This window comes from Rhinolophus sinicus, linkage group LG02 (assembly GCF_036562045.2).
Source record: "Rhinolophus sinicus isolate RSC01 linkage group LG02, ASM3656204v1, whole genome shotgun sequence".
In the NCBI taxonomy this organism is placed as follows: domain Eukaryota; kingdom Metazoa; phylum Chordata; class Mammalia; order Chiroptera; family Rhinolophidae; genus Rhinolophus; species Rhinolophus sinicus.
In genome coordinates this window covers 88048062-88073994 of record NC_133752.1, presented here as the reverse complement: position 1 = coordinate 88073994, position 25933 = coordinate 88048062, and the positions used below count along the sequence as shown (strand labels likewise).

Sequence of the window (25933 nt, the reverse complement as noted above, 5' to 3'; positions counted from 1 at the left end):
GCTTTGCAGCCTTTTCTGAAACGACCTGCTCAGTCCCCATTTTGGTGGAGCAGAAGGGCTGGTCAGGCACTTGGGTCCTGGTGCCACCTATGCTGCCTCTAAGTCACGTCCTTTGTCCTCGGACAGGCTTCTTGACTCTCTGAGCCTGAGTTCTCTCCCTTGGATGTTAAGTGGGGTGGGTCCCTCGTCTCTGGCTCTTCACGCAATCCAGCGTTTGTAGGTGACCTACCCCCACCTGACTAGGGTTCAGGTATGCCAGTGACTAACTGTGTGCATTGGACAAGTTACCTCTCTGTGCCTCGGCTTCTCCTCTATCTAAAGTGGGTAATCCTGGCATCTACTGCTCAGGGGACGGTTGACTCCGTCAGTTCCTCTGAAGCACCCAGTGTGGCACTGGGACCCAGGCTGCACCCAGTAAATGGAAACTTACTACTGACCGTGTCTGCGGCCAGCTTTGCTGAGATGTTTTGCTACTGGTCACTCCTAAGCTGAAGATAAAGCATTTGTCTCATGTCCACTAATGAGCTGGGGTTCGGGCTGGATGGGAACCTCTGAGATAGACGCTCCCTCAGGCAGGGTCCTCGTTGTCCCACCCACCCCGGAGAGCTCAGGCCACATGGTCCCTCAGGTCAGTCTGCATACAGGAAGTAGCCTCCCCAGGACCCAGGGGCTGCTTGGAAAGGGCAGGAAGGAAGCAGCCTCCCAGCTAATTAGCAGGAGCATCAAGAGGCCGCCTGGGAGGGGGTGTGGCCAGACCCTTGTCTGTGTGCAGGATGACCTCATGCTTTCTCTGCATCACCGCGCCCCCTCCCCAGGGATGCTGAGCAGCCAATGAGTGTAGCCTGCTTATTACCGAGCCCCCCAGGGCATAGTGAGGGCGGGAGCCAGGCTCCCAGCTGCTGGGGAGACACAATAACAGGCCGGGCTTCAAAGAGGCAGTATGCTCCCACATCATTTATTCAGAGCTGCCCTTCTTCACCTCCCTTTTTCTCCCTCCAGATTTTTAGAGAAGTTGGAAAGAAAGGGCAAGCTCACCATGCTCTCTCCCTGCCGTCTCCATGGCTGCAGCCACTCCTACAGGACAGTGAATCACCTTTCATGGGTCTTGGGGCCCTGGCAATGCCATCAGGGTAGGCGGGTGTGGCCCCACCAGGGAACTGTCCCCTGGCAGCCCAGCAGTCACTGTATGTGAAGCAAATTGTCCAAAGCAGCCTCGGGGAAGAGGGCGAGGTGACAGGGTCAGTCTTCTGATTCCTTGTGAAGCACAGATGGGAGCCGGTTGATGTTTTCCATTTTTTAGTGCAGTTAATTCAGAAGTGGCAGTTCCTTTGATTTAGAACCTGGGAGATGCCCAAGGGAATGGCGGGTGACAGGATGGCGCTTGCGGGGAGATTTCACTAAGGTGAAGCCCACTGAACCATTGACTGGCCCGTGGTCAGCTCTGAGAAAGGCTTGCCCACCTGAACTTCTGGATGTAACGTCACTGGTACTCTAAAAAGAGAATGCAAAAACTAATAAAGGGCTTTCACCTGAGGCCCCCATTTACTCACATCTCAAACAACCAACAAATACTGAATTTTATCCAATTAGGGAGCATATGCTGGGCACTGATGGGGGAAATGAGATTTGGGATTTCAGTCCGAGGGTGTGTGTTCGTTTCCTGTGGCTGCTGTAACAAGTCACCACAAACTTGGTGGCTTCAAGTAGGAGAAACAGATTCTCTCATAGTTCTGGAAGGCAGAAGTCAAAACCATGCTGTCAGCACAGCCATGCTTTCTCTGGAGGCTGAAGGGAGGGCAAAATCCATTCCTTGCCTCTTCTGGCTGCCCGTGGCGTTGTCACTCCAATCTCTGCCTCTGTCTTCACCCGGCCTTCCTGCGTGTGTCCCTGAGTCAGAACCACCCTGTGTCTCCCTGTAAGGTCCATATGGTTGTATTCATGGTCCACCTGGATAAACCAGGCTAAGTTCCTCTCAGGAACCTGACTCACATGTTTTGTAAAGTAAGGTAATAGTCACAGCCTCCAGTGGTGAGGATGCAAATATACCATTTTGAAGGCCACCGTTCAGCCCACTACAAGGTGTAACAAAATCACATCACACAAAATTGTCTATGTTCATAACAGCATTAATCACAACAGCCAAAACAGAGAAGCGACCCTCGTGTCCAGTGTTGGATGAATAGGTGAACACAATGTGGTACACCCATGCAAGGGAATATTATTTTGCCTTTAAAAGGAAGGGAATTCAGACACAGACTACAACAGGAATGAACCTTGAGGACATTATGCTACGTGCAATAAGCCAGTCACAAAAGGACAAATACTGTATAATTGCACTTACATGAGGTACCGCGCGTAGAGTAGTCGTATTCATAGAGACAGAAAGTGGAATGGGCATTGCTGGGGGCTGCGGGGAGGAAGAATGGGAGCTGTCGTTTGGTGTGGACAGTTTCTGTTTTGCAAGATAAGGAGTTCTGGAAAATGAGTTTCACCACCGTGCAAATATACTTAACAATATTGAACTATACATTTAACAATGGTTCCGATGGCAAATCGTATGCTCTGTGTATTTTACGACAATTAAAGAAAAATTTTTTAAGTAAAATAAATGTATCCCAACACAAGAGCATGCATGCCAAAGGTGGATGAGGTACACGTGGTAAATGCTAGAGGGATTCAAAGGGGAAAGACACCATTTGGAAATGGGATGGTCAGGGAGGGCTTTCTGAAGGAAGTGAGCTTTAAATAGGATAAAATTTAAAGGGGAAGGAAGAGGGGAGAAGATGGAGTGGACAAAGGTTTGGAAATAAAAATGAGATTGGTGTTTTCCTTAGTCTAATATAGATTGAGTAGAAATGAGTGATTTTGTCGGTAATTGGGCAGAAATGAGGTTGGCTGGGTTAACTGGGCCTAGATTCAAAGAGTGGCCTTAAATACCAGGCTGCCATCTGATGCCATCTAGAAGTTTATTATCATAATTCCTCAGTGAGGTAATGAGGGTCTGAAATAATAATGAACTCATAGAACACTCCCTTTGTGCCAGGCACTGCCCTAAGCATCTTCTGCAGATCAATAGTAATTCATTTCATCCTCCAAGCAGCCCTGTGATGAGCGTATAGTCGTCACCCTGATTTTGCAGCTGCTGAACCTGGGGCACAGAGAGGTTTAAGTGACTTGCCTGAGGTTATATAATAAAGATGGTGACTAGCTTTAAGAGATCAAGGCAGAATCCAGCATGCTTGTGTTTTCACATGGGCGAACAGACCCCTGAGAAGGCAGGGCAGTTTTTAGGGAAGGAAGAATCTACATTTAATAATCACGAAGAATAATATTTTAGGGCAGGAAGCAAGTTCATCATTTTACAGATGAGAGCACCTCGGCTCAGAGAACACAGGCCCATCCGGAGCCCTCTGTGTGCTGATGTGTGTGTGGTTCCCCACTGGGACAGTCCAGGACCCTTGGGAACTCAGATCTGGGTGGCAGAGTTGGAGCAGTGATGACAAGTTGCTATTCTGCCCTCCTCCCTGCTGAGTGTGAACGAAGCCCAGGTTTCCCAGCTCGCGTTAGTGTTGGAAATGCCGCCCAGCTAGCATGCTGAACAGCTTCACCGAGCAGTGCATTTTGAGTGGGACATTTATAAAGAGAGTCTATTTGTCAGATATCAGGAGGAATAAACGCTTAGAGAGATAAATGGGGAAAGGATCTGAGATGGAAAAAGAAAAACGAGACGAGAGAAGCGATTGCGTGAACAAAGTTAATTACAGGCGAGAGAAAGTCAGTCTTAAATGTCATGACCTCATAGGGCCAGGAAGTCACGTGACCCAGAGCCGGCTGCCTAAACCCAAGATGCACAGGGCTTGCCTTGCCCAGGTCCACACGGAGGCCCCTGCAGAGTTTGTCCTGTAGAACTGGACTGGGCTACAGCCTTTCTGGCCTGGCTCCCAGCCCGATCCCTGCACACTCCACAGATGTTTATAGCACAAGTAATTGGCAAATTATAATCAGCAGGATTCTGTAAACATCCCTTCAAAGTACACAAGAGCATAAAGCTTTCTGCTGACCCAGCAGCTTTCTCTAAATGAGTTTAAGAAAAGTTCGGAGCAATGTAGTCCATTAATCACCATCGCTTCAAGGTAGGACACTGTCTGAGTTTGCAAGATCAGGAAATCACAGGGCTGATGCCTTAAGCGCTTTTAAACCAACCGTACAGAGAAGTAAAGGTTCGTTGCTTGATCTGTCAGGAGAGACTACATTATGCTGTTGTGGGGACAGAGCCCCAGAAAGCAGTTTCCAGGCTCTCGGCCTCACATAGACAGGTGCTGGCTCAGGTAGTAAATGGCCATCAACTGTGATTGGATGGCCATCAGCTGTGGCTACTTGGCCGTCAGCTGTAACCAGTGAGCCATTGGCCACTAATATGACTGCTGTGGCTAGGCTAGCGAAAGAATGGGGGCTAGCAAGAAGAGGGTGGCTGAGCTAGCAAGCGGCCAGAGACAAGTGGATGGCGGGTTGCGGATTGTGTGGCTGCTGTTTCCTGTGTCTCCAACCCAGCCACCAGCGAGAATATAGTGGTATGACTCCCCTATCTATGGCTCCGTGGGTGTTCCTTTTTGGCCTGGCCATATCCTGCGTTCTTATGTGGGGAGCGGGACCAGAGACCCCACCTGGCACCCTGCATGACAGTTGTGATGACAGACAACTCCAGACATCGTGGTGGCTTCACAGTGCGGTCCATTTCTCACACCACACGTCCATCTAGCTGGTGGGAATGCTCCCTCTCACAGAGGGCACAGCCACCATGACAGGGGAAGAAAGAGTGTGGCTTTTATTATTATTATGGAGGTATAATTGACATGTAGATTTATATTAGTTTCAGGTGAACAACTCAATGATTCAAGATTTATGTAGGGTATGGCTTTTAAAGGGACTTCAGGTTCAGGAGTTATAACCTCAACTACTTCTGGGATGTGGTGTCAACCCCATTCAAGGCCTTTATTTCCTCATTTGTAAATCGGTAATAAATTCAGGCTTTTCTTTACTGAGGGGGTGTCTTATAATCTGTAGTAACTGTTTTATGAAGTAATAGGACTTTTTACAATTTTTAACCAAAGCTAGGCATCCAAATGCTTACGGTCATTGTAAAGGGCGAGTTTGAGATAACGTTTATTTCAGTGGTGCGGCTGTTGCTCAGAGCCTGTTCATTGCCTTCCATTTATGAGTCACCAAGAAAATTCATTTTCTCACTGTAAACATTTCAATATAAAAAGCGTTGTGGCAACCGGCTAAATTATAGGAACACATCACCATGAAGAAGCCAAAAGTCAGTCTCCCCGAGGATCGCAGGTGGCATCCATTACTCCGGTGAATTCCTCGGCGTGCTGAGCCAGATCTTTAGCTCTACAGGCTCAGAAACCTGATTTTTCATCCTCATGGGAAGACTCACATTAACAAAGTACCGATGTATAGATGAGTACCAATGTCTAAAATGTCAGTGTACTGGATTCAAGTGAGCGTACAACCCGCACCCAGACCAGCCCCGCTGGGCCGTGACCCTTGACCTCTCACCCAGGAAGTAGAGGCAGCAGAGACAGGATGGCGAAGGAGTTAACAGGGACCTTCGAGGACAGCTTGACTGCCTTTGGGATGCTGCCTGTGCTGTGACACGGCCTGCCTGACATCTCCCAGCCAGAATCGTCACTGGCAAAGGAATGCTATTGTTTTATTCTAGATGGTAATGCAGTCCTACACGATTCTCAGCACCGTGTCTCACAGCAGTGCCACACTACGTTTCTTGGAAGGATGGATATTCATAGAAGGAAAGTTAAATAGGTAATTGGAGTGTTTAATATGACCAGCTGGAGTAGCCCCATTTCTACCACTCACACCGTCCACTCACCCCCACCCTTTGGAATGATTATTTAATCATGTTATGAACTATTCTAGCCCTGAGAGTACAGTCATGCTCCACATAATGACGTTCCGTCAATGATGGACGAAAGGTAGAATGGTGGTCTCCTAAGATTATAATGGAGCTGAAACATTCCTATCGCCTAGTGACATCGTAGCTGTGGTAACATCTCAGTGTAACGAACCACTCACGTGTTTTTGGGGATGCAGGTGTAAGCAAACCTACCGCTCTGCCAGTCGTATAAAAGTGTAGCACATGCAATTATGTGCAGTACCTAATACTTCATAATGAGAAAAAATGACTGTTATTAGTTTATGTAATTACTATACATTTTATCATTTTAGAGTATATGGTTTCTACCTATATTTTTTAAAAGTTTGCTGTAAAACGGTATGTATGCCGTGTTATGCCAGCAGCAGCCTCATACAGCTTGTGTTTACTGCATCTCAATTAGATCATTTTTTCTTATGCTTGATTTAGTCTCATGTTGCTTTGTACAGTTACATGCTGGACAGGCGTGTATCCTAGGAGCAATAGGCTGTACCATAGAGCCTGGGTGTGTGGTGGGCTAGACCATCCAGGTTTATACAAGTGCACCTGATGCTGTTCACACAACAAAATCTCCTAACTATGTTTCTCAGAATGTGTCCCCGTCATGAAGCAGCGCACAATTATAATTCTTTTTCTTCCTGGGTAAATTTATATATCTCTGGTCAGTTCCATTGAGATGGTGACTTTCCAGTTTAACTCTCAAGGAGAAGGAAACGTACTTCTATTGTTTCCAACTCTGGGCTGGAAGCCTCACCATAACCCCCAAGAACCCACAATAATTTATAGTCACAAATCCAATCCATTATGAGTGCAAGAAGACTAGTTACCAGTGAGCATGCTCTTACAAATGGGACACAAGCTTCAAAGGCAAACCCAAAAGATTATCAAAAATATTTTAAGAAATAGCAGACATTGTAGAAATACCCAGACTACTTTGAAAGGGATGGCAGTCATTTGGACAGATAGATTATGTGGCATTGCAGTTTAAAAATCAGCCATACTGCCTTACATTCAGTCACAACTCTACTTTAAGTGCTTCTGGGGTGCGGGCTGACAACAGAACTTGTACCAGCCCATAGCAGACACAGCTAGGAGCCTCAAGAACTTTCCCCCTCTACTTAGATTGTACTTTGTACTTTATCAGTGACGATCTGAGATGGGCCACACGTACTCCACTGCATTCCTTCTGGTAGGTGTCTACTATTTATGAAGGAGAGTCTTCTAGAAAGTCTTGAATTCCTTGTGGGTTACAGAGATTGCTTTTTCACTTTTTCAAATTTTAGTGTGAATAAAAGTACAGAACATTAGATGGCTTTGATAGATCAAGATGGATTCTCCTGTTGATTTATGTCTTCTGGAGGGAGGAAGCTGACCTCACTGAAAACCCACTCCTGTCCTTTCTAGCTGTTTTCACCGGTAAATTGGTGGTCATTGAGGCCCAGAGGCTGCCCCGCTGTGAGCCCAGGAGTGAGGCATCTGCTTTGGCTTTTTAAAAGGATCAGTAGCTCCTGCTCTGTGTCCTGATGATAGTCTAAATCCTTGCTGGCAAGTACGGCGTGCCACTTATTTTGTATCTCCTGCAGTGTTGGCTAGTGCCCTGCACATATTAGACATTCAGTAAATGCCTTTTGAATTAAAAGAAGTGCACTGTTCTTAGCAAGGGCTGCTATAACAAAATACTGGGAGGTTTATACAACAGAAATTTATTTTCGCACCATTCTGGAGGCCCGAAGTCCAACATCAGGGTGCCAACCTGGTCGAGTTCTAGTAAGGGCTCTCTTCCTGATGTGCAGATGGCAGCCTTCTCACCGTTTCCTCTCACGGTGAAGAGAAAGTATAAGCAAGCTCTCTGGTGTCTCTTCTTCTAAAGACTCTACTCCCATCATGGGGGCCCACCCTCAGGACCTCATCTAAACCTAATCATCTCCCATTGGCTCCATCTCCAAATATCATCACATTTGGGGGTTAGGGCTTCAACATATGAATTTAGGGGTGTGAGGACACAATTCAGTCCATAGCATCACTCAAAAAGTGAAATAAGAAACAAAACTGTCATGTAACTCTCTTTCTTCTTCTTGTTTTTTTTTTTTTTTTAAACCACCTTCACCCATTTCAACCCTAACCCCTCCCCCCCTCCCCCCCAACACACACACCCTTGGTAACCACCATTCAGTTCTCGGTATCTTTGAGTTTTGTGTGTGTGTGTGAGGGGGGGGGGGGGTTAGGTTGGTTTTTTTTTAAGATTCCACATATAAGTGAGATCATATATTTGTCTTTCTCTGTCTGGCTTATCTCAGCGTAATGCCTTCAGGTCCATCCATGTTATCACAAATGGCAGAACTTCCTTCTTTTTTTATTTATGACTGAATAGTATTTCGTTGTATATATACCACATCTTCTTTATCCATTCATCCACTGATGGACACTTAGGTGGTTTCCCTTCTTGGTTATTGTCAATAATGCCTCATTGAACACGGGGGCACAAATCTTTTTCAGTTGGTGTTTTCATTTCCTTCGGATATACACCCAGAAGTGGAAATGCTGGGTCATATGGTAGTTCTAAAACTGTCCTATAAGTCATGATTTACATGTCTTATCCACTCTCCTAGTAGAGAAATGCAACAGAGTAGCCACCAGAATAGGAGGTATACTCAGGAAGGGTTTATTAAGGTGCATTAATATGCACACATGTACATATACACACAAACACATTTTCTCTCCAGGAATCTGGTTTTGCTCTGAGGTTGGCGATGTCCAGTGAGTGTGCTTGGAGCGGAGCAGTTGTCTTAGAATGAAGGCAATGCATTTGCATATGACTGACCTGGGAGCTAGTTCCCCGTTAGCCCAAGTCTCCAGCTTTTCCCTCTCCCCACGTCCCCCACCTCAGAGCCTGGTTGTTTGTGGTCATCTCAACAGTGACGGACCCAAGTGAATGACATACACGTATTGGCAGAGCTGTATAGGAAGGAGTTTATAATAAAAACATTCTTAGGTAAAGCCTGGTCTCCTCTGGAAAGGTAGATGGAAGGTGGATTTTCAGTTTATTCTTCAATACTGTTCCCAAGGCCCTTTGGCCTTAATTTCTAATGTTTCATGCAGGAAGGTACTTTTATTGTTTGGGTTTTAAATTGTGGGAGCACATAGAGTAGTCAAGGGCAGAGTGTCTGGAGCCAGGATTCAAACCCCAGACCCAACACTTAAAGATATTTAGTCTGGGTGCCTATTTCCTCCCCATACGACAGGGTTAATACAGGACCACCTCATAGGGCTGCAATGAGGATTCAAGAGGCTGGTATTTGTAAAGTGCTTAGAACAGGGCCTGTCACATAGCAAATACTATATAAGTGTATGTTAAATATATATAATATATAGTAGATTAATTATCATATATTATAACATCTATGATAAACTATATTAATATATCTTTAAATAAATATATTTTTATTACGTTCTATAATATATTTGTAATATATAAAATTATATATTTATGTATAAATATATGTGTAAATTAAATATGTAACATAAACTACATAATATATTAATTATAATGTTAATATTAATATAATGATAAAATATATATTATAACATACAGAGGGTGCCAAAAAAATGTGTACATATTTTAAGACAGGAAACAACTGTGTTAAAATTGTAATACTCAATATATACCGATAACAAAAGAGAAATACAAGTCATGTGTATATATTTTTTGGCACCCCTGGTATTATTAAATATATATGTATAATATTTATATGTTATATGTTATTACATGTTATAAAATATACTGTGTATATTTATTATATATGAATGTGTAATATATTTTTAAATAAGGCATCTTCCCGTCAGTTCGGTGTAAAATGTTCTCCTGTGTAGGGAAGGAGAACCCATGGGTTCTTGAGCCCTGTCTGTGAGTGAGTACCATTTGTTGGTAGAACAAACTACTAGGAAACAAGGCAGTAGTTCTCCATCTGTGGATGGCCTTGTACTTGGCTGTTTGCTCAATGACCTCCTCATTGTCTACTCCTTTGGATTTAATTCACGTACTTGAGCTTTGAGACATTGCCATTGAAAAAAGTTATGTAAACCTGAAGTTGCATCTTTTAGGAAGTGTAATCTCCCACCACTTACCCTTTTTTCATTCTGTTCTGTCTTCAGCCCAAGCTTTTGGCCAAGGAGCTGCTTGACCTCGTGGCATCTCACTTCAATCTGAAGGAAAAGGAATATTTCGGAATAGCCTTCACAGATGAGACGTAAGTGCCCCCACGAGCCTTCAGAATCTGAAGGGAAACTGGAAATTGCACTGTCCCAACTGTCAGCAGGGAAATCAACTACAGGCCACTTGGGTCCTATGGGACGGGGTCAGTTCAAGTTCATCATCCAAATTTCAAAGGCCTTTGATCATTCCTGGAACGGCGAAAGGGTGTAATCAGGGTGATGCTCATATTATGAAATTATTAGGTAAACTAGTTTTTATAATCAAGCAGGTTTGTGTTCAGACCCAAAATGTTTGCTTTTTTTAAGTAGATAGATTTGCATGGGTTTGTTTTCTATTAAAGTTAAATGAAAACTTCTGGAAATTAAACTCTTCTCCCCAGTGTTAGAATAACAATAACAGGAAGTGAATTTGATAATAAATTCAAAATGAAAAGTATCTGTACAGTTTCACTGTCTAAGCTGAAACAGAGTATAAAAATAAAAAATTCAGGTCACTCAGCTGATGAAAAGTAAAGTACATTTGCTTTCAGTGGTTTTTCAGTTTGGCTCTATAAAATTGCATTTTGTAATATAAATAAGGCATAGCTTTACTAAAATTTCAATTTCCTTCTTAATATATTGTTGGCAAGAGCGTGATGAAAACCTGCACAGATTGCTAGATAAGCTGTTCTAAGCAAATGTTTCATGATATATTTTCCTCTGTGTGTACACACACACACACACACACACACACACACTCCTCCAAATCTTTAGAATTATAAAGATGATTTCCTAAAATACTAATAAATCAGGGTTGGGTCAGTGGCTGGACAGTACAGGGGAGGCCATGCCCCATCAACCAGATGGTGCCATCGAGGCAGGATGGGCTCAGAAGCAAGGCTAGGAGACAGCCACTCTGGGGAGTAGGAGAGGCGATCAGATGCGTCTGCATGTGGATACGCTTAGCCTGAGGAGCCGCAAATGGGCAGAGTGGCCATAGCACTTATCCAAATGGCGACCCTGGGAGTAAAAAGGGGTGTAAATTGGGACTGTCCTGGCCAACCTAGAACATCCCATTGCCCTCTAAATTAGCAACAGTTCAAGTAGTGGGGTGGCCAGGGGGTAGGTGGCAGGAGCAGTCACATCTTTATTGAGAAAACCTGTAGGCACCATGTCAGCCCCTGTTCCTGAGCCTCTGGGTAGCCGAGCCAGGAGGAAGGGAGGAGGGGTGGCCCCTGGTCTAGAGGGATTGCTGTGCCTACGGTTAGGGCCATGCGAGGAGGGGTGTGACTGGAGCGGGGCGGTGGGAAGGCGCCGGTGGGGTAATGGAAATAAAAAAGGCTTTAAGACAAATCTATATTGAGACCAGCTACTGTCACAGGTGCAGGTGTTTCTACTCTTTCTCCTGAGAATCATGGTAAACCCCCTACATTACTGTTCATACATTTGTCACTAATTAGAAGGAAACCAGGAGTTTCAATTAATCATATCCCATTGTTCACATTTCCCAAGTATGATTACGCTTCTCAAAGATCGAGTGACCTCTAGATGAGTCCCAGTTAGACTTCCCTTTTGAATAAACAAGAATCAAAGAGTGAGTATGTTGTCCCAGGCCAACGAGGAAGAAATCCTGAGTATTTCAAATTACAGCCCTAACAGCACCAGCCAGAAGAAGTCGGCTGTAAGGTAGAAAGTCCCTCTCCTCCTGGGAGAGATGAGAGTAGAAACCACACATCCCAGAAGGGCGAGTGGGGATGTACAGACAGCCCAATCGCCTCATCCCGTCGCTGGCACCTGGTTCCTGGGCTGGCCAGGAAAGCGTGTGTGTGCATATGTGTGTGACACCAGACTGGAGGAACACAGCCCACACCCTAGAGTGGAATTGGAAACGTGGAGGGCTCTGGGGTGGGGGGTGAGGGTGCGGTTATGAAGAGGATGTGAGCCATTTCCTGGCACGGTCCAGAGAACGTGTGGCCACCATCATCCCCACCTGAGTGCGGGTGGGAGGGCTTCTCCAGTGACTATAGGCATGAAAAAGAGATGCAGCTGGCAGACAGTTCCTGTAAAAGAACTGACAGGTGGGCCTGACTCATGAGGGGGAAACGGCGAGTGTCGGGGCCCCCAGGAAATTAAGAACAAGGGCCTGCAAGGGACTAGGACAGGAGACAGAAACAAAGGGGGTGGCCATGACTCAAGGCAGAGTCATGGTCTGACAACACCTGCAACCAACGGACATTGGCTGGTGGCCTCTTTGGTCATCTGAACCTTTCTCCTTTTCCTGATTAAAAAAGGGAAGACTAGAAGCTGCCACCAAAAAGTAGTGCCTATGGGTATTAGTCTAGGCTGGTGATCATATGTAAGTAAGCACTAGCCTTATATGCTATAATATGTGCCCCTAAACATGAACAGAAGATGTTTTAATATCCTTGTTTTCAAATTATGCATGTGACTTCTGCAGGTGCTACACTGCATATTTTATAATAAAATGCAGAAGTTTCATCCTTGATTCTAGCCCATGGTATACCCTATATATTCCCTATTTCATCATGAAAATCCAACAAGGCTGACACTTGGAAAGTATTATAAACTATAAAATACTGTATAAGTGTAAGATATTACCAGCAGCGTCATGATTCCTTATAACAGCATATATGACTTTTATTAAGAGGTCATATAGTATTGTCAGTGAGTCTTTCAATAGTAACTGCTGTTGATGACATTTGTAGGATCTGGATGGGCCTGGAGAAAAGAGATATAGAGCCGACGGTAGCCAGGAAATTAGAAGTTTCTCTGAGCTTCTCTTGCCCCATAAGTTGTGTTCATTAATAAAATCTACAGTGCAAAACTTTATGCCCAAGGATATTTAATATTCTTAACTTATCCACAATTTTGCGACATCAGTAATAGCTCTGCCTTTTCTTTTTTATATTTAAATTTTGAGCTTTTTATTTGGAAATCATTAGACTTACAAAAGGGTTGCAAAGCTAGTACAGAGTTTCCATGTACTCTTCACCCAGCTTCCCCAAGTGTTGACATCTTACAACCTATGTTAATTAACATTGGTACTGTATTGTATTAGCATATTATTGGTACTAAACTATAGACTTCATTCCAACGTCACCAGTTTTTCCAGGAATGTCTTTTTCTGTTCCAGGATTGAATAGCGCGCAGCCCCTTTTATTTTAATAAATCTGTCCTAATAAAAAGATACAGATGGTTATCTGATGATTATCTGTGAATGATCTGAATTGTGGTGATGCGTGCAAACAGTGACACTTTGGCAGTCTTTAAAGCATTCCGAAGCAAAGGAGGAACCTAGTATTAATTTTGATTCTAAAATAATTGTTTATGTTTTGCTAGAGTTGTGATTCTCAACCGTGGCTGCACATTGGACTCACCTAGGACATAATAAAATTCAGTGCCTGGGACCTGCTCCCAGAATTGTGATTTAATTGGCTGGGAGTGGCCTGAGCATCGACATTTTCTAACATGCACCCAAGTATGGAAACCCTTGTCCAAGAGAGAGGGGAACGTCAGAGTAAATTTCCTCTGCTTCTTCCCTCCAGATCCAAGAAGAGAAGCTGATTTCACTCAAACTCTGAATATTTGGGGCCAGTCATGACATGTGCCAGGGGCCTGCAAAGTCACAGGCACTCCATTCCAGAAAGACTCTGGAAACCTGACAGTATGAAACCAGTCTAGAAGTTTAGCTTTAGTGTTTCCATCAGTCCAAATAGTGTAGCTGAGATTTTCATTGATAAAGCATGGGTGTCCATCATGTAAGAAAAGTTATTATTACATTTTATTTTTCACATATTTCCATTGCTGTTTTAACACCCAAGTTCTTGGGTTTTTATTTCAGAGCTCATAGTTCTGATTATATAATTTATATTTTATTTTATTTTTTTATTAAAATTTATTTGGGTGACAATGGTTAGTAAAATTACATAGGTTACAAGTGTACACTTCTGTAATATGTCATCTATATCTCACATAGTGTGATTTAAATCAGTGAAGCCCTATTTTTAATTATCTGATCCATTCTCAGTCATAATTTTTGCTTCCTCTATTTGGATTTCTTTTTTTAAAAAAGAAACAGTTTCACCAAGATGTAATTGGTACACAAGAATTGCACATATTTAATGTGTACAGTTCAGTAAGTGTGGACATACACACGCACCCAAGTTTTTAATTTTCAAAATTTTTAAAAAGTTCTTGAGAGAGGGTTCCATCATCAAAAGCTGTAACTAAACTTTTAGACTATTTAGCAGAAACAGTCAAACACACCTCAAGTAGAAGTAATAATTAGCACAATTTGTTTAAATGGAATTTGAATTTCCTATACTAAATTTTAAGAATTGTATGTCTAATGCTGTAAATGAGTATCCATTTAATGAAAACCTTTAAGAAGTATCCAGAAAGTTGAGGGAGAAAGGCAAAAACTTGGTTAGCTATCATTGCACGTTTGAAAAGCCAGGTACAGTTAGAATGTGTTTTCACTGAGTTGTTCTTAATCTCTTATTTCATCACAGAACCCTTTGAAATTTGTTAAGAAGGTACATGACCTTGCCTCCTCAAAAGTTGACACACAAAATAATTAACTCTTAAATTTGACAGGGTTCACAGACACCCTGAAGTCAGAATCCTAGTTTAAGACTGAATTAAATGCATGACCACTGTGCTGTATGCCTGCAGCACACACACATACATGTATGTATATATATTTATAGTTGACATACAATATTATATATCTATATATGGTTGGTGCAAAAGCAATTGCAGTTTAAAAGTTTAAATAAAAATAATTGCAAAAACCGCAATTACTTTTGCACCAACCTAATATATATATTATATATTTTATATATATATATTCATTATCTATATATAAATTATATATATATATATATATATTCATTCACGGGAGGTGGAGTATAGCATAAGGAAGATAGTCAGTAGTACTGTAACAGTTATATAAGCTGTCAGAGGGGTAGTAGCTTGGGGGAGAGGGGTTATCACTTTGTGAGGGGTATAAATGTCTAACCATGATGTTGCTTTGTACACCTGAAACTAATTTAATAAAAAACCCCACACAACTAAGGGTGTTTTGTTTTGGTTGTTTTTTAAACAACATGCTGTTTCAATTGTATCATCGATTGGTACTGTCTGCGGAGAGTGATTTATCGGGATGATTAAAGTCCAGTGTGCCCTTAACTGATTGGGTCTACAGACCCAATGCTGGGACGACAGGGAGCATCCTTGCTCTGCAGTGCCCTCAAGTCCTTGCATACCTTGACTGGAACCAAACCTGGCATTGACCGAGCCATGTGAACAGCACTTGAACAGAAATTGGAGGTTTCAAGCTACCTCCAATTTTAAAATAAACAAAGTCGAAAAGCAGTTTTCCAATTGCGGAAGAGACAACAACACGCAGCTCTGGGAAAGCAATTTAGTATTTAGAAATAGGTTTGGGATTTCCATTCATTAAAAGCCCTGAACCATGAGAATGAGTTGAAAATCAGTAGCCATAGTCTCTGGGTCTGGGTTGTAATAGCTGCTTCTGGGAACATGGCATTCAGCATATATTACCACCTTGCAGACTGGCAGATGTTAGGGCAAACAGCCGTCCCTTTTATTTAGTGACCAGGAAAGGGCTTTAGCACAGCTATTTCTGTGTGCAGCGAGGATAAATAAAAAAGAATGGGGTACTCTGAGGATACCTCAGGGATCTAGTTTTCTCCTGACTTTTTCCTTCTCAATGCAAGTGCTACGGTGGAGTTCAGACACCAGACTAGGGGAGCAGAGTGAATTCTCAACTGAATCTGGAGATTGTTTACTTCGGGCAGGAGCGGTGTCTCCACATGGATGGGTGGCTATCACCGAACTGACAAAAATCTATGCAGCATATTTAAAGCCAACATATTCATTCCTTAACAAATGTTTATTTTGCATCCACTGTTAAGCACCGGAAATGCAGAAATAACTACACTTTGACCCTTTGTACAGCTTGTTTTTAGCTTAGGAGGTAAATAAGATATAGTGTAGGAGGGGCTATAAAAGAAAATTTGGAATGCCTTTAGGAGAATGTAGTGTAGAGCACACAGTTCCAGAAATAAAAAATTAAAGCCATAATTCAGTTGGACCAAATATCCCATAGTTTATCATAGTTATCTGGTCTCACACTTTATCTTAATTTTTGTATGTGTCACTCTCTGGTGTAAGTACATAGGTACGTTCTCTCTCTCTCTCTCTCACACACACACACACACACACACACACACACACACACACACACACTTGACAACCACCAGACCACTAGTTGAGGGTTTCTAGCGAAATCAGTACCCCTGAGCTGTCCTTGATAAGCGCATGTACTTTTGAATCAGGACACTAAAAGCTAAACATTGTGCCATTTGAGGCGCTCCCCATGCAGCCCCTCTACCCAGGGACATCTGTAAAATTTTATACTCTTCCTTAGGCTTTCTATAGAAACTCATTCTATATGAACGCAGTTATCTACAATAAAAACCTCTAAAAGGCACAGCGTGGCATTCTCCCCTGGGGTCCAAGAATGATCCATTCAGAATAGTCTTATCACACACCTCCACCCTCCAATAACTCTATACAAACAAAGCTTTCCTTATGGCCATCTCTATTGAAGGTGCCAACACTTGGACCAGAAATCTATTTGTGTTACATGTACAGGCTAAAAGCAATCTGTTAAATAAATGCATCCAATTTCTGTTGCCCGGAAGCAATTGCATATTTATTACTGACCCAACAGTTTGACCTATTGCCACCATAAACCGAATGAGTGTTATCTCGCTCAGCTTTAAAGATAGTTATCAGTCAAACAATAAAAAATACTGAGTGTCTGCTGGGACGGTTTTTTATTTTTCCCCTTTGTTATTAGCAAATGCATTGATGTGCATTCTCAAGTGAAAAATCAATGAGAATAATGGAAACCAAACGATCAGTCATCTCTCAGTTAACCTGTACTGAGAAAATGTTTCTATGCTTCTTTTACCTCTCAGCTCCCCGATCCACCCTGACTTAAATTTTTGAAAAAAAAGACTTGAGGAAGGGACTTAATGTCAGGACTGTGAGATGTCCTGTAGGAAAGAAAAAGTCCTGGACAGTGAGAAGTCCTTGATTCTGCCAGACATAGGAACTGTGACTTTGAACCCAATACAATGAGCAGAAAACTATTTTAGCAAGTCTGATTGCAGCCAGGAGTGGTAGCTTCAGAGCTAGTGTTTCCAGTTTACTTGTTAATCCATCTCTTAGCTTTTGCCCAGTTATTGGGCAGTTATCACAAGAGACCTTGGAGGAGTCACTTGCCCCTTCAGTCTTTCCTTTGTAAGCAGCCTTCACTGGAGAGATTTTTATAGCCACCTAAAATGGAGGGGGCTGACTTCCTTCCCCCTGGAGGTCCCAGGACGCGAGGTGTGGGGAAGCCTACCTCTCTATGGATATTAGAACCCTGCAAGTGTGTGTGTCATGCCAACCCTCACAGAACTGGGGTCGAGGAGTTCAAGTAAGGGAAATGGAGAAAGGAAATTCATTTTTCTTCAGAGACTGTTCAACTTGGGGTGATTCTGGCCTCATTGTTCTCTCTGCTTCCTGACCATTTTCTTACTTGGTGGTCATTTCATTACTTGATAAATGCTAAACCAATATATGGCTGGGAACCAAGGAATTTCCAGTTAAACAAATTCATTGCTAAAATGCCATTCTTTATAAAAGCTTAACGTGGGGAGTGAAATTATCTGGAGAGGAAATCCACCCCTGTGCTTGTCCTCTGTTAACTTGGATGAAGGAGAATGGGTCGTGAGCAAACCTAGCACAGTGCTAGCCAAGTGACACCTATGTCAGTGTCTCTTCATGTAAAACGTCCCCACTTTGAGGTTCTTCACCAAGCGAATTGTGCCCCTAGAGAACCCGCTGAATCCCAGAAGTGTGCCACTGCGGTGGGGTGAGGATTTATCTTGTGAAGATCATGGAAAGGTTATTCCCACCAGACCATTTACCAAGAATTATTCTAAGGCAAAAGATTAAAAATTGAAATCTATGTGGTCATTGGATGGATTGCTTTTCCGAGTTTTCTGAGATTCTGTCTTTATTTGACACCCACTAATTACAGTGCCAAACTAAGAGCTGAAGTTGGTGACGTACCCCCCTCCCTGCTGTCCAGAGCCCATACTGAACCACTCCCTTCCTCTAACTCTCATTCACCAAGTCAGTATTTCTCCTGCCCTAAATCAGCCCAGGGCCAGGTACGAGACAGCTGGGGACAGCCACTGTGCCCCTCAGCCTGCCAGAATTATTCAAACAAGCCAATTCTAAGCTGTTTCCTCTGCTGTGTCTTGCCTTTCCCATGGAAAACCCTGGGCCATGCCTCCTCTTTCCTTTTCTGCCTCATGACCTACCCTGGTGCTTCCTCCTATGGCCCTGCCTGGCATGGTGTGCCTCTCATTTCTAGGGGAACTGTGAATAACCTTAAACTTCTCTTTCCATAGCATTGACTGCTTCATGTGGACATTCAGTCACCTTTTCATTAATCAAAGTTTGAGCACAGATCAATTGCTTCAGGAGGTAGTCATCGAATCCGTGAGCAAGGGCTTGGAGCACTTACTATTTGCCAGGCACTGTGCTAGGTTCTGGGATGATGTTTGTAAACATTGAAAAGTTACAACATAGTCCGAGAGATGGGTCATAGTTTTTAAAAAAACTAATTGTACACAACTATGCTATATATGCCTTGCAGATGACACAAACCGGGAGCTCTGGAGAAGTTTTAAATAAAGCCCAGACTTAGGCAATCAAGGAAGGCTTCACTAAAAGACTGCACTGAACTTAGCCTCGAACAATGGCTAGCGTTTAGTTAAAGAGGATGGAGAGACTGTTCTAATTAAGGAGATACAACATGATCAAAGTCATTGTACAGCGCCTCCATGTGGCATGTGTGCAGGAGGTTGAGCACACGGAGAATATCCTGGAAGATTTGGGACATTTTCAGAGGCAGGAAAGGAGTGGCTAGAACATCTTACTCCCCAATCATTAAGTCTCACATATGTCTGAACACCTTCTAATTGATCAAAAACACACACACTTTTCCCTTATGAGGTAGATCTCCCATATTTTTTCAGATGTAAAAAGTCTGTTGGAGGAAAAGAACACGTCACAAGTCAGTTCTGTGGATGACAGGAAGTGCAGCCGCTGAGCTGCACCCACGATGGGTGCTGTGAGAATCCAGTCCCAGGTCGGTGTGTGGTGTGGAGAAGGTGCATCAGGGAAGGCTTTCTGGAGGAGGCACAGGAGAGCTGGGTCTTGAAGGATGGGTCAGACTCTTCTGGGTAATGAAGGAAAGGAAGGGCATTGTAGTCAGAGGGAACAAGATGAGCTAAGGTACAGAGATTGACGTTTCCGGTATGACCAGAGACAAAGTTGGCACCCAGGACTTCTCTTTCCAGATCTGTGTTCTAGTTGGATGAAATTTATCCCACCTTTCTGGAAGACGTTTGTCCAGTCATTTTACTTAGAACACTTTTTTCTCATTTTTTTTTTTAACCCTTACTACATGCAGAGAAGAGTAACCAAAAATGAAAAATGAAGCTTATAGACAAAATTTATTTCTAGATGGAGATTCTTAGAAGGAGGGAAAAGAATCAGATCTAAACATCATCCCTAGGCCACAAGTGTGAGTTTATTTGAAAGAGATTTTTTTTCTTGTGCAAACGGTCAGCTTGAATGAAGTCTTACAATGGAGACGGAAACCTCCTCCATGTTTTCTTTCATTCTTTAGAGGCACGCATGTGCTTGGAGGAGCAAAGATTTTAATAGAGTGATGCAGACAGCTTTTGTTCCTCATTCTCCACAGAATAGGTTCCAGCCTTCCACATGTGTATGTGTATTATAAACATCGCTGCCACATGGCGTCAGGCACCTGAGGAGATTTTGTGTAGTCAGGTGTGTCTGTTCAACATGAGTTTACTAAGAAAAGGTGATTATAGGGCTCTGATCCTCCAGAATGATGGACTGAGATTGGGTAAGGAGAAGGGTGGGTGAGGGGGTAGATTCCTCTGCTTATACTTGTTCTGTGGCTCTGTCTTGCTCTTCAGAGACCAGCCTTCTCCTTGTGGCTTCCAAGGGCTGCCATGGTTAGTCCCCAGCCTCATCCCTTTCTACTCACATGACAGTAAGGTGCTAGGTTTCTTTCCACCTCAGGGCCTTTGCACAGGCTGGACCTTCTGGTTGGAGAGTTCCCCTTCCTCTTTGCTGGGTTAACTCTTGTAATTCTTGAAATCTCACTCAAACACCTGGCAGTGTTTCTCGGACCCCCAACCTAGATCAGGTCCTTACATGTTCTCAAAACTCACGATCCTAGTCCTGTTAGTAATTATGTAATTATTTGTGGACATAGTGGTTAACTGTCTCCTTACACGCATATAAGCTTGTGGGGAAAAGGGATCGTGTCCATTTTTCTCCCGGCTGCATCTCCAGACCCTTTTTTCAGAGAATGTGGTCAGTTGACATTTATGGAAGGAAAAAGAGATGGAGGGAGGGAAGGAAGGAAAAAATACACCAGTCACTTCATTTGTATATCATCAAGTATCTGTGTGGTTCACTGTTTAAAATAGCTTTAATTAGGTATAACTGACATACAGTAAACTACACTAATATTAAAGTGTACATTTTAATAAGTTTTGACACATGTCTATAGCCATGAAACCATCACCACCATGAAGATAATGACCATACCCATAACTCTCCTAAATTTTTCTTCATACCCCCTTTAATCCCTCCCTCTCATCCATCCCCCCTCCCCAGGCGACCACCAATCTGCTTTCTGTCACTGTAGATTAGTTTAAACTTTCTAGAGTTTTATATAAATGGAATTACATAATCTGTACTATTTTCTTGTCTGGCGTCTTTCGCTCAGCATAATTATTTTGAGATCGATCTATGTTGCTGCATATATCAGTAGTTTGTTGTCTGTATTGCTACATAGTATTCTGTTATATAATTATATCGTAATTGTTTATATATTCCCCTTGTTGATAAACATTTGGGTTGTTTCAAGTTTTGAGCTATGAAAAATAATGTGTCTGAACATCTGTCTGTAAAAGTCTTTGTATGGCCATATGCTTTCATTTCTCTTGGGTAAATACCTAAGAGAAGAATGGCTGGGTCATATGGTAGATGGAAATTTAATTTTTTTAAGACACTGCCTGTGATTGGCTTTTCAACCCATCTGCTTCCAGCAAGATGTTGTAAAGATTGCTACATAACATGTTTCTAAAGTGTGTTTTGAGTCCTTCAGGAAAAAAAAAGGCAGGCCGGAGTGTGGTAGGAAGGGAATTCCCAACGAGAGAGAGAGAGAATATGATAACATTTTAATTTCAGTGCAGTTTAGGATGTGGACAGCAAGTCTCTAACCCTGACTTTCTGAGTGTCACTCTCCTCCCTCATGTCACACAGTATCTCCCCCTCGTGCAGGGTTCCCCAGATCATTCCTCTGGGTTCTTCACATATTAAGAACTCAATCGTGAGGCAAAGGGCCGTGTTTATCTGTGAGATCCAGCCCATTCTGCTACACATATACCTTCGTCACAAGAAATTTCTGCAAAATCCAAAGCCCTGAACAATTTGTCTCTATTTTCTGCAGGGGACACTTAAACTGGCTTCAACTAGATCGAAGAGTATTGGAACATGACTTCCCCAAAAAGTCAGGACCGGTGGTTTTATACTTCTGTGTCAGGTATGTACACCTGGTGTCCACCCTTTTGATTCTTTTTTTTTTTTTTTTTTTTGTCAGGAAAGTCTGGGAGGGTAGAGTGATCAAAGGAAAGGGAAATCCAATTTGTCTTGGTTTATTACCAGGACTAGAGGTCACGGTACAGCTGCATGCCCAGTAGCTGCAGACAGAGGGCTTGTCAGTGTGTGCACACGTGTTTGTGTGCACTTGCGTAGGGTGCTTGTGAGGAATGAAGATAAGAGCCCCCCCTTTTGTTTTGCTTTTGGTGGGGGAGGGGGCATATATCTCAAACTAAACTGAATCTCTTATAATCTCTGTAATTGTTTGAAGCTACAGAACAATAACTTGTGTATTCTTTCCTTCTGTCACAAGTGCCACTTGGCTTCTTGAAATGTGCCTATTTTATCCCCAACAAAATGTAGATGCCTGATCACTGCACTGTACACCTGAAGCTGAAGCTGAACAATAATGAATGTCAACTACAAGTTTGTGTGTGTGTGTGTGTGTGTGTGTGTGTGTATATATACACATATATATATATATGTTTATATATGTATGTATGTATATATATATATATATATATATATATATATATTACGTATATAGTTATAAGAAGCGGAGTACAGCGCTAGGAATAGAGACAGTGGAAATGTAATGGCTGTGTGCGATGTCAGGAGGTAGTGGATGGGGGGAGGGGTTGACACAGTGTGATGGATATAAATGATAAACGTCTAACTATTACATTGTTTTGTGCACCTGAAACTAATAAAAAAAATGATTAATTAATTAATTTAAAAATAAAAGAATAGTTGAACCCCAGCAGTAAACCACAGATCAGTGCATTTCCCAGTGAGGGAAAACATGGCATAATAAAGTATCAGAAAAAATGGACCCTTTCTGTTCGTTAATCTACTAAAAGAAGTTTTATTTTGTGACTGGGAAGAACTGGATTTGCTTCTCGTAGTTAATCTTTGCAACAATCTTAGGAAGTTGACGGGACTTATCACGTTTGTTTACAAAAGGTTGTGTGAAGCCAGACCGGTTCATGTCATGCGTTCAGAGGCAAAGTACAAATCATAGCAAAGCCAGAATCTGAGCCCCCAGTCGGTGGAGCCACAGGCTGTTTGTATCCAGAACCTTCATTGCAGCACAATGGCAGAGGCGTTTAGCTTGAGTGCCTCAGTCTTCCTATGGACACTAACCCTTCCACCCAATACACAGACCCAGCTCTTTTAAACTATGTGAACGGAAGTTCAAGGGCAGGACACAAGTGATTTGCAGTGCCATTCTTCCCAAAGAGCATGGCCAAGAATGCAGTTTTAGACGTAGCCATCCTCATACCACAGGAGTCATTAGAAGGGCCTAAAATCAGAATTAAGGGCCCCATTTAACAGGCAGGAGTGTGTATCTTTGCCACAGCTGGCAGAGTAAACGTAAACTTGCATTTAATGCCTTTTTGATTTGTTTAACAGCTGCGAACATATCAGAGCTAATCTTAGCCATTTTCATTACGGATGGGCATGATTTCAATGTCATGTTCTCTTTAATGGTATCTGCATTTTCTCAGATAAATGGAAAAGTAACCCTATAAAGAAAAAAGTAACTTGTAAGGGGAGGTGGCTGAGCACACCTGCCATACATTAGGCTGTCCCCTCCTTCCTGGGGCTTTTCAACAACCTTAACCAAGAAGAGAAAACACTGGGCTGGTTGCATGTCAGGTCTTTTTTCCAGGTGTCTGTGATGAGCCAAGTTATTTGTGGATTGGGGGAGCCAAGCCTTGGAGGAAAGCTTGGGGTGCTATTGAAGTGTTTGTTGCTGAGAACATGCAGATGGTTCTAGATTGTTTCAAGCTGACTTCTATCCGTGAAACGAGATACACAGAGAAAGCTGCAGCTGTAGAACCAGTGTTGACAACAGACAGAGCCAGGAACGAGGTGACTGGAGACCCCAGTGATGCTTCTGCCATTGGCCTCCCATTTTCCTAGTTGGCCATAGCAGGCACCTCACAGAATGCTCCTAAGGAAAAAAATCCAAATACACATTTAGGGACAGATACCTAGCAGAATATGTCCACGGGTAAAAAGCTCCTGCTTCAGCTCATTGCAAAACCAGAACTTTCTGGAGAGTCTCAGGTTCCTATTTCTAGTTAACTCTTGGCCACCTGCATACTTCAAACTCAGCAGGTTCAAAGCTAAATTCATCGTCTTCCCAACCACCATTACCTCTCCAAACCTCAAACCTGTGACATTCTTATCCCCTCGGTCATCTAGGCTTTCAGTCTTGAAGTCTTCCTTCTTCCTCATATTCTATGTGTATTAATTCTCAGCTGCTACTTCTAGGATTTCTCTCTGCCCTGCTGTCTCCTCACCCTATGTTACTTGAACTATTGCAACCGCCTTCCAGGGTGGGTGTCAATTGGGCACAAGGCACAGAGGACTCTGGTTTCCAGGACCCCCATGACCCTAAGTGCCCCACTTTCCAGCTAGCTGAGCAGCATAGGAACAAAACAAGAATTTGTTTTCTCCGAGAGGGGAGCACATTCTCCCGTGGAGGCGAAGTCGGCATATTTACCTCGGTTTGTAGCCTGGGAAGAATTCCCGCCTTATAAGTCGGTGCCTTGCTAGGGATGCCCAAGGCCATTTTCTCCAAAGGAGTGGTATGGTAGATGATTGTCATAAAAGCCCCAAGCCTGGCCTATGCTGGAGTCCATACAGGGGCTCCCGTCCAGCTGGGCGTCTCCCTGTTCATGATGCCGACCCTTCTAACAAGAGCAGCCCCAGCCCAGCCTCCATCACACGCGCGCACCTGGCAGCAGCCTGACCCACCAGCCCCTCACAGCCTTTCTGCTTTCATATAAACATCTATATATCACATCTGTTTAACATGTGTCCGGTTCGCCTTCGTGAAAAAGGAGAATAAAACTGCCTGATAAGAGACCGTGGGAAACCTCGACTGCCTTCAGCCAAGTTTTAGGAATTCATTGAGTGGAAATATTAACCCTTTGTCACTGAGGATCTACGCTTGGGCTGCCGGCCCAGCGTGATTTGTTATTTGACATATATTCTTTCTCTGTAAAGCATATTCAAAAACAAAACATCTGTGAGAGTGAGGGCAGATTTATTGCCTCCATTCAACCGAACAGGAAAAATCAGACCCCGGTATATTAAATAACGTGAATTTGAATTCAGAGAATTCTGCTTCAGCCTTGAAGCCAGAGTAAGTCTTTTTAATGAGCATTTTCTCCTTGGAGGGCCTCGGGCTGGTGTGACACTACAGGACATTCTCAAAACGGCAGGACGCAAGACTAAATCATTGACCTGTGATTTAGCCTAAAAAGGACCCGTTCCCTCCAACTCATCAGTCAAATCACTAGGAATGATCACAATGGCTTCTGGGTCTTAATCATTATCCCAAAAGGAAAATGGTTGGAGAGAAGGGAACTATCCATTATTCAGGATGATTGTTAATCTTCACAACAACCCTTGAAGCATGTATTATTATTCCCAATGAAAAATAAGGAGATGAGGGCCCACAAAGGTCAGGTAAATTCTGCCCCCAGCATGACTAATAAATTATGATCTCTGTCAGGTAGATCGGACTCCAGACCTCAGGCTCTTCCCCATTCACCACACTGCCTGCTCTCACAAGTGAAAAGAAACACCGTGATTGCTTATCAGAGACTGCCATGTAGCTCCCTTTGTAGGCAGGGCCAGAGGCACCCAAGTCAGGACCCATGACCTTGACTCATCTCACATTCCACACTTGGCCGCGTCTGCAGAACCTACGTCCATCTGCAGAGATGGTATTAAGGACAGATGCACCCAGCACTGGGTGAAGTGTGTGGAGAGCAGCACCCCCAGGCCTGACACTGCCCACTCAGGCACCATTGGCACAGCACCCCTGCAGGGAAACCCACAGTCACAAAGCTTGGCAGCCTGTTGGAAACTCCACACTAAGTGCAGGAAGGACATATATGTATGTTCCCCAACTTCCAAGGTCCCATCAGCCTTGGCTGCCATCATCTCTTT

At 43.2% G+C, this 25933-nt stretch overlaps 1 protein-coding gene across 11 annotated transcripts in view; it reads left to right on the top strand.

Moving 5' to 3' along the window:
• The window catches only part of FRMD4A (FERM domain containing 4A), a 565649-nt gene that overhangs the window by 408510 nt on the left and 131206 nt on the right, over nucleotides 1–25933 (top strand). For all 11 annotated transcript variants that reach the window (XM_019738286.2, XM_019738288.2, XM_074324782.1 and 8 more), the window contains 2 exons: nucleotides 10112–10206; nucleotides 21816–21908. In XM_019738286.2, the coding sequence (XP_019593845.1) occupies nucleotides 10112–10206; nucleotides 21816–21908 (188 nt within the window). The remainder of the gene's footprint in view (nucleotides 1–10111; nucleotides 10207–21815; nucleotides 21909–25933) is intronic.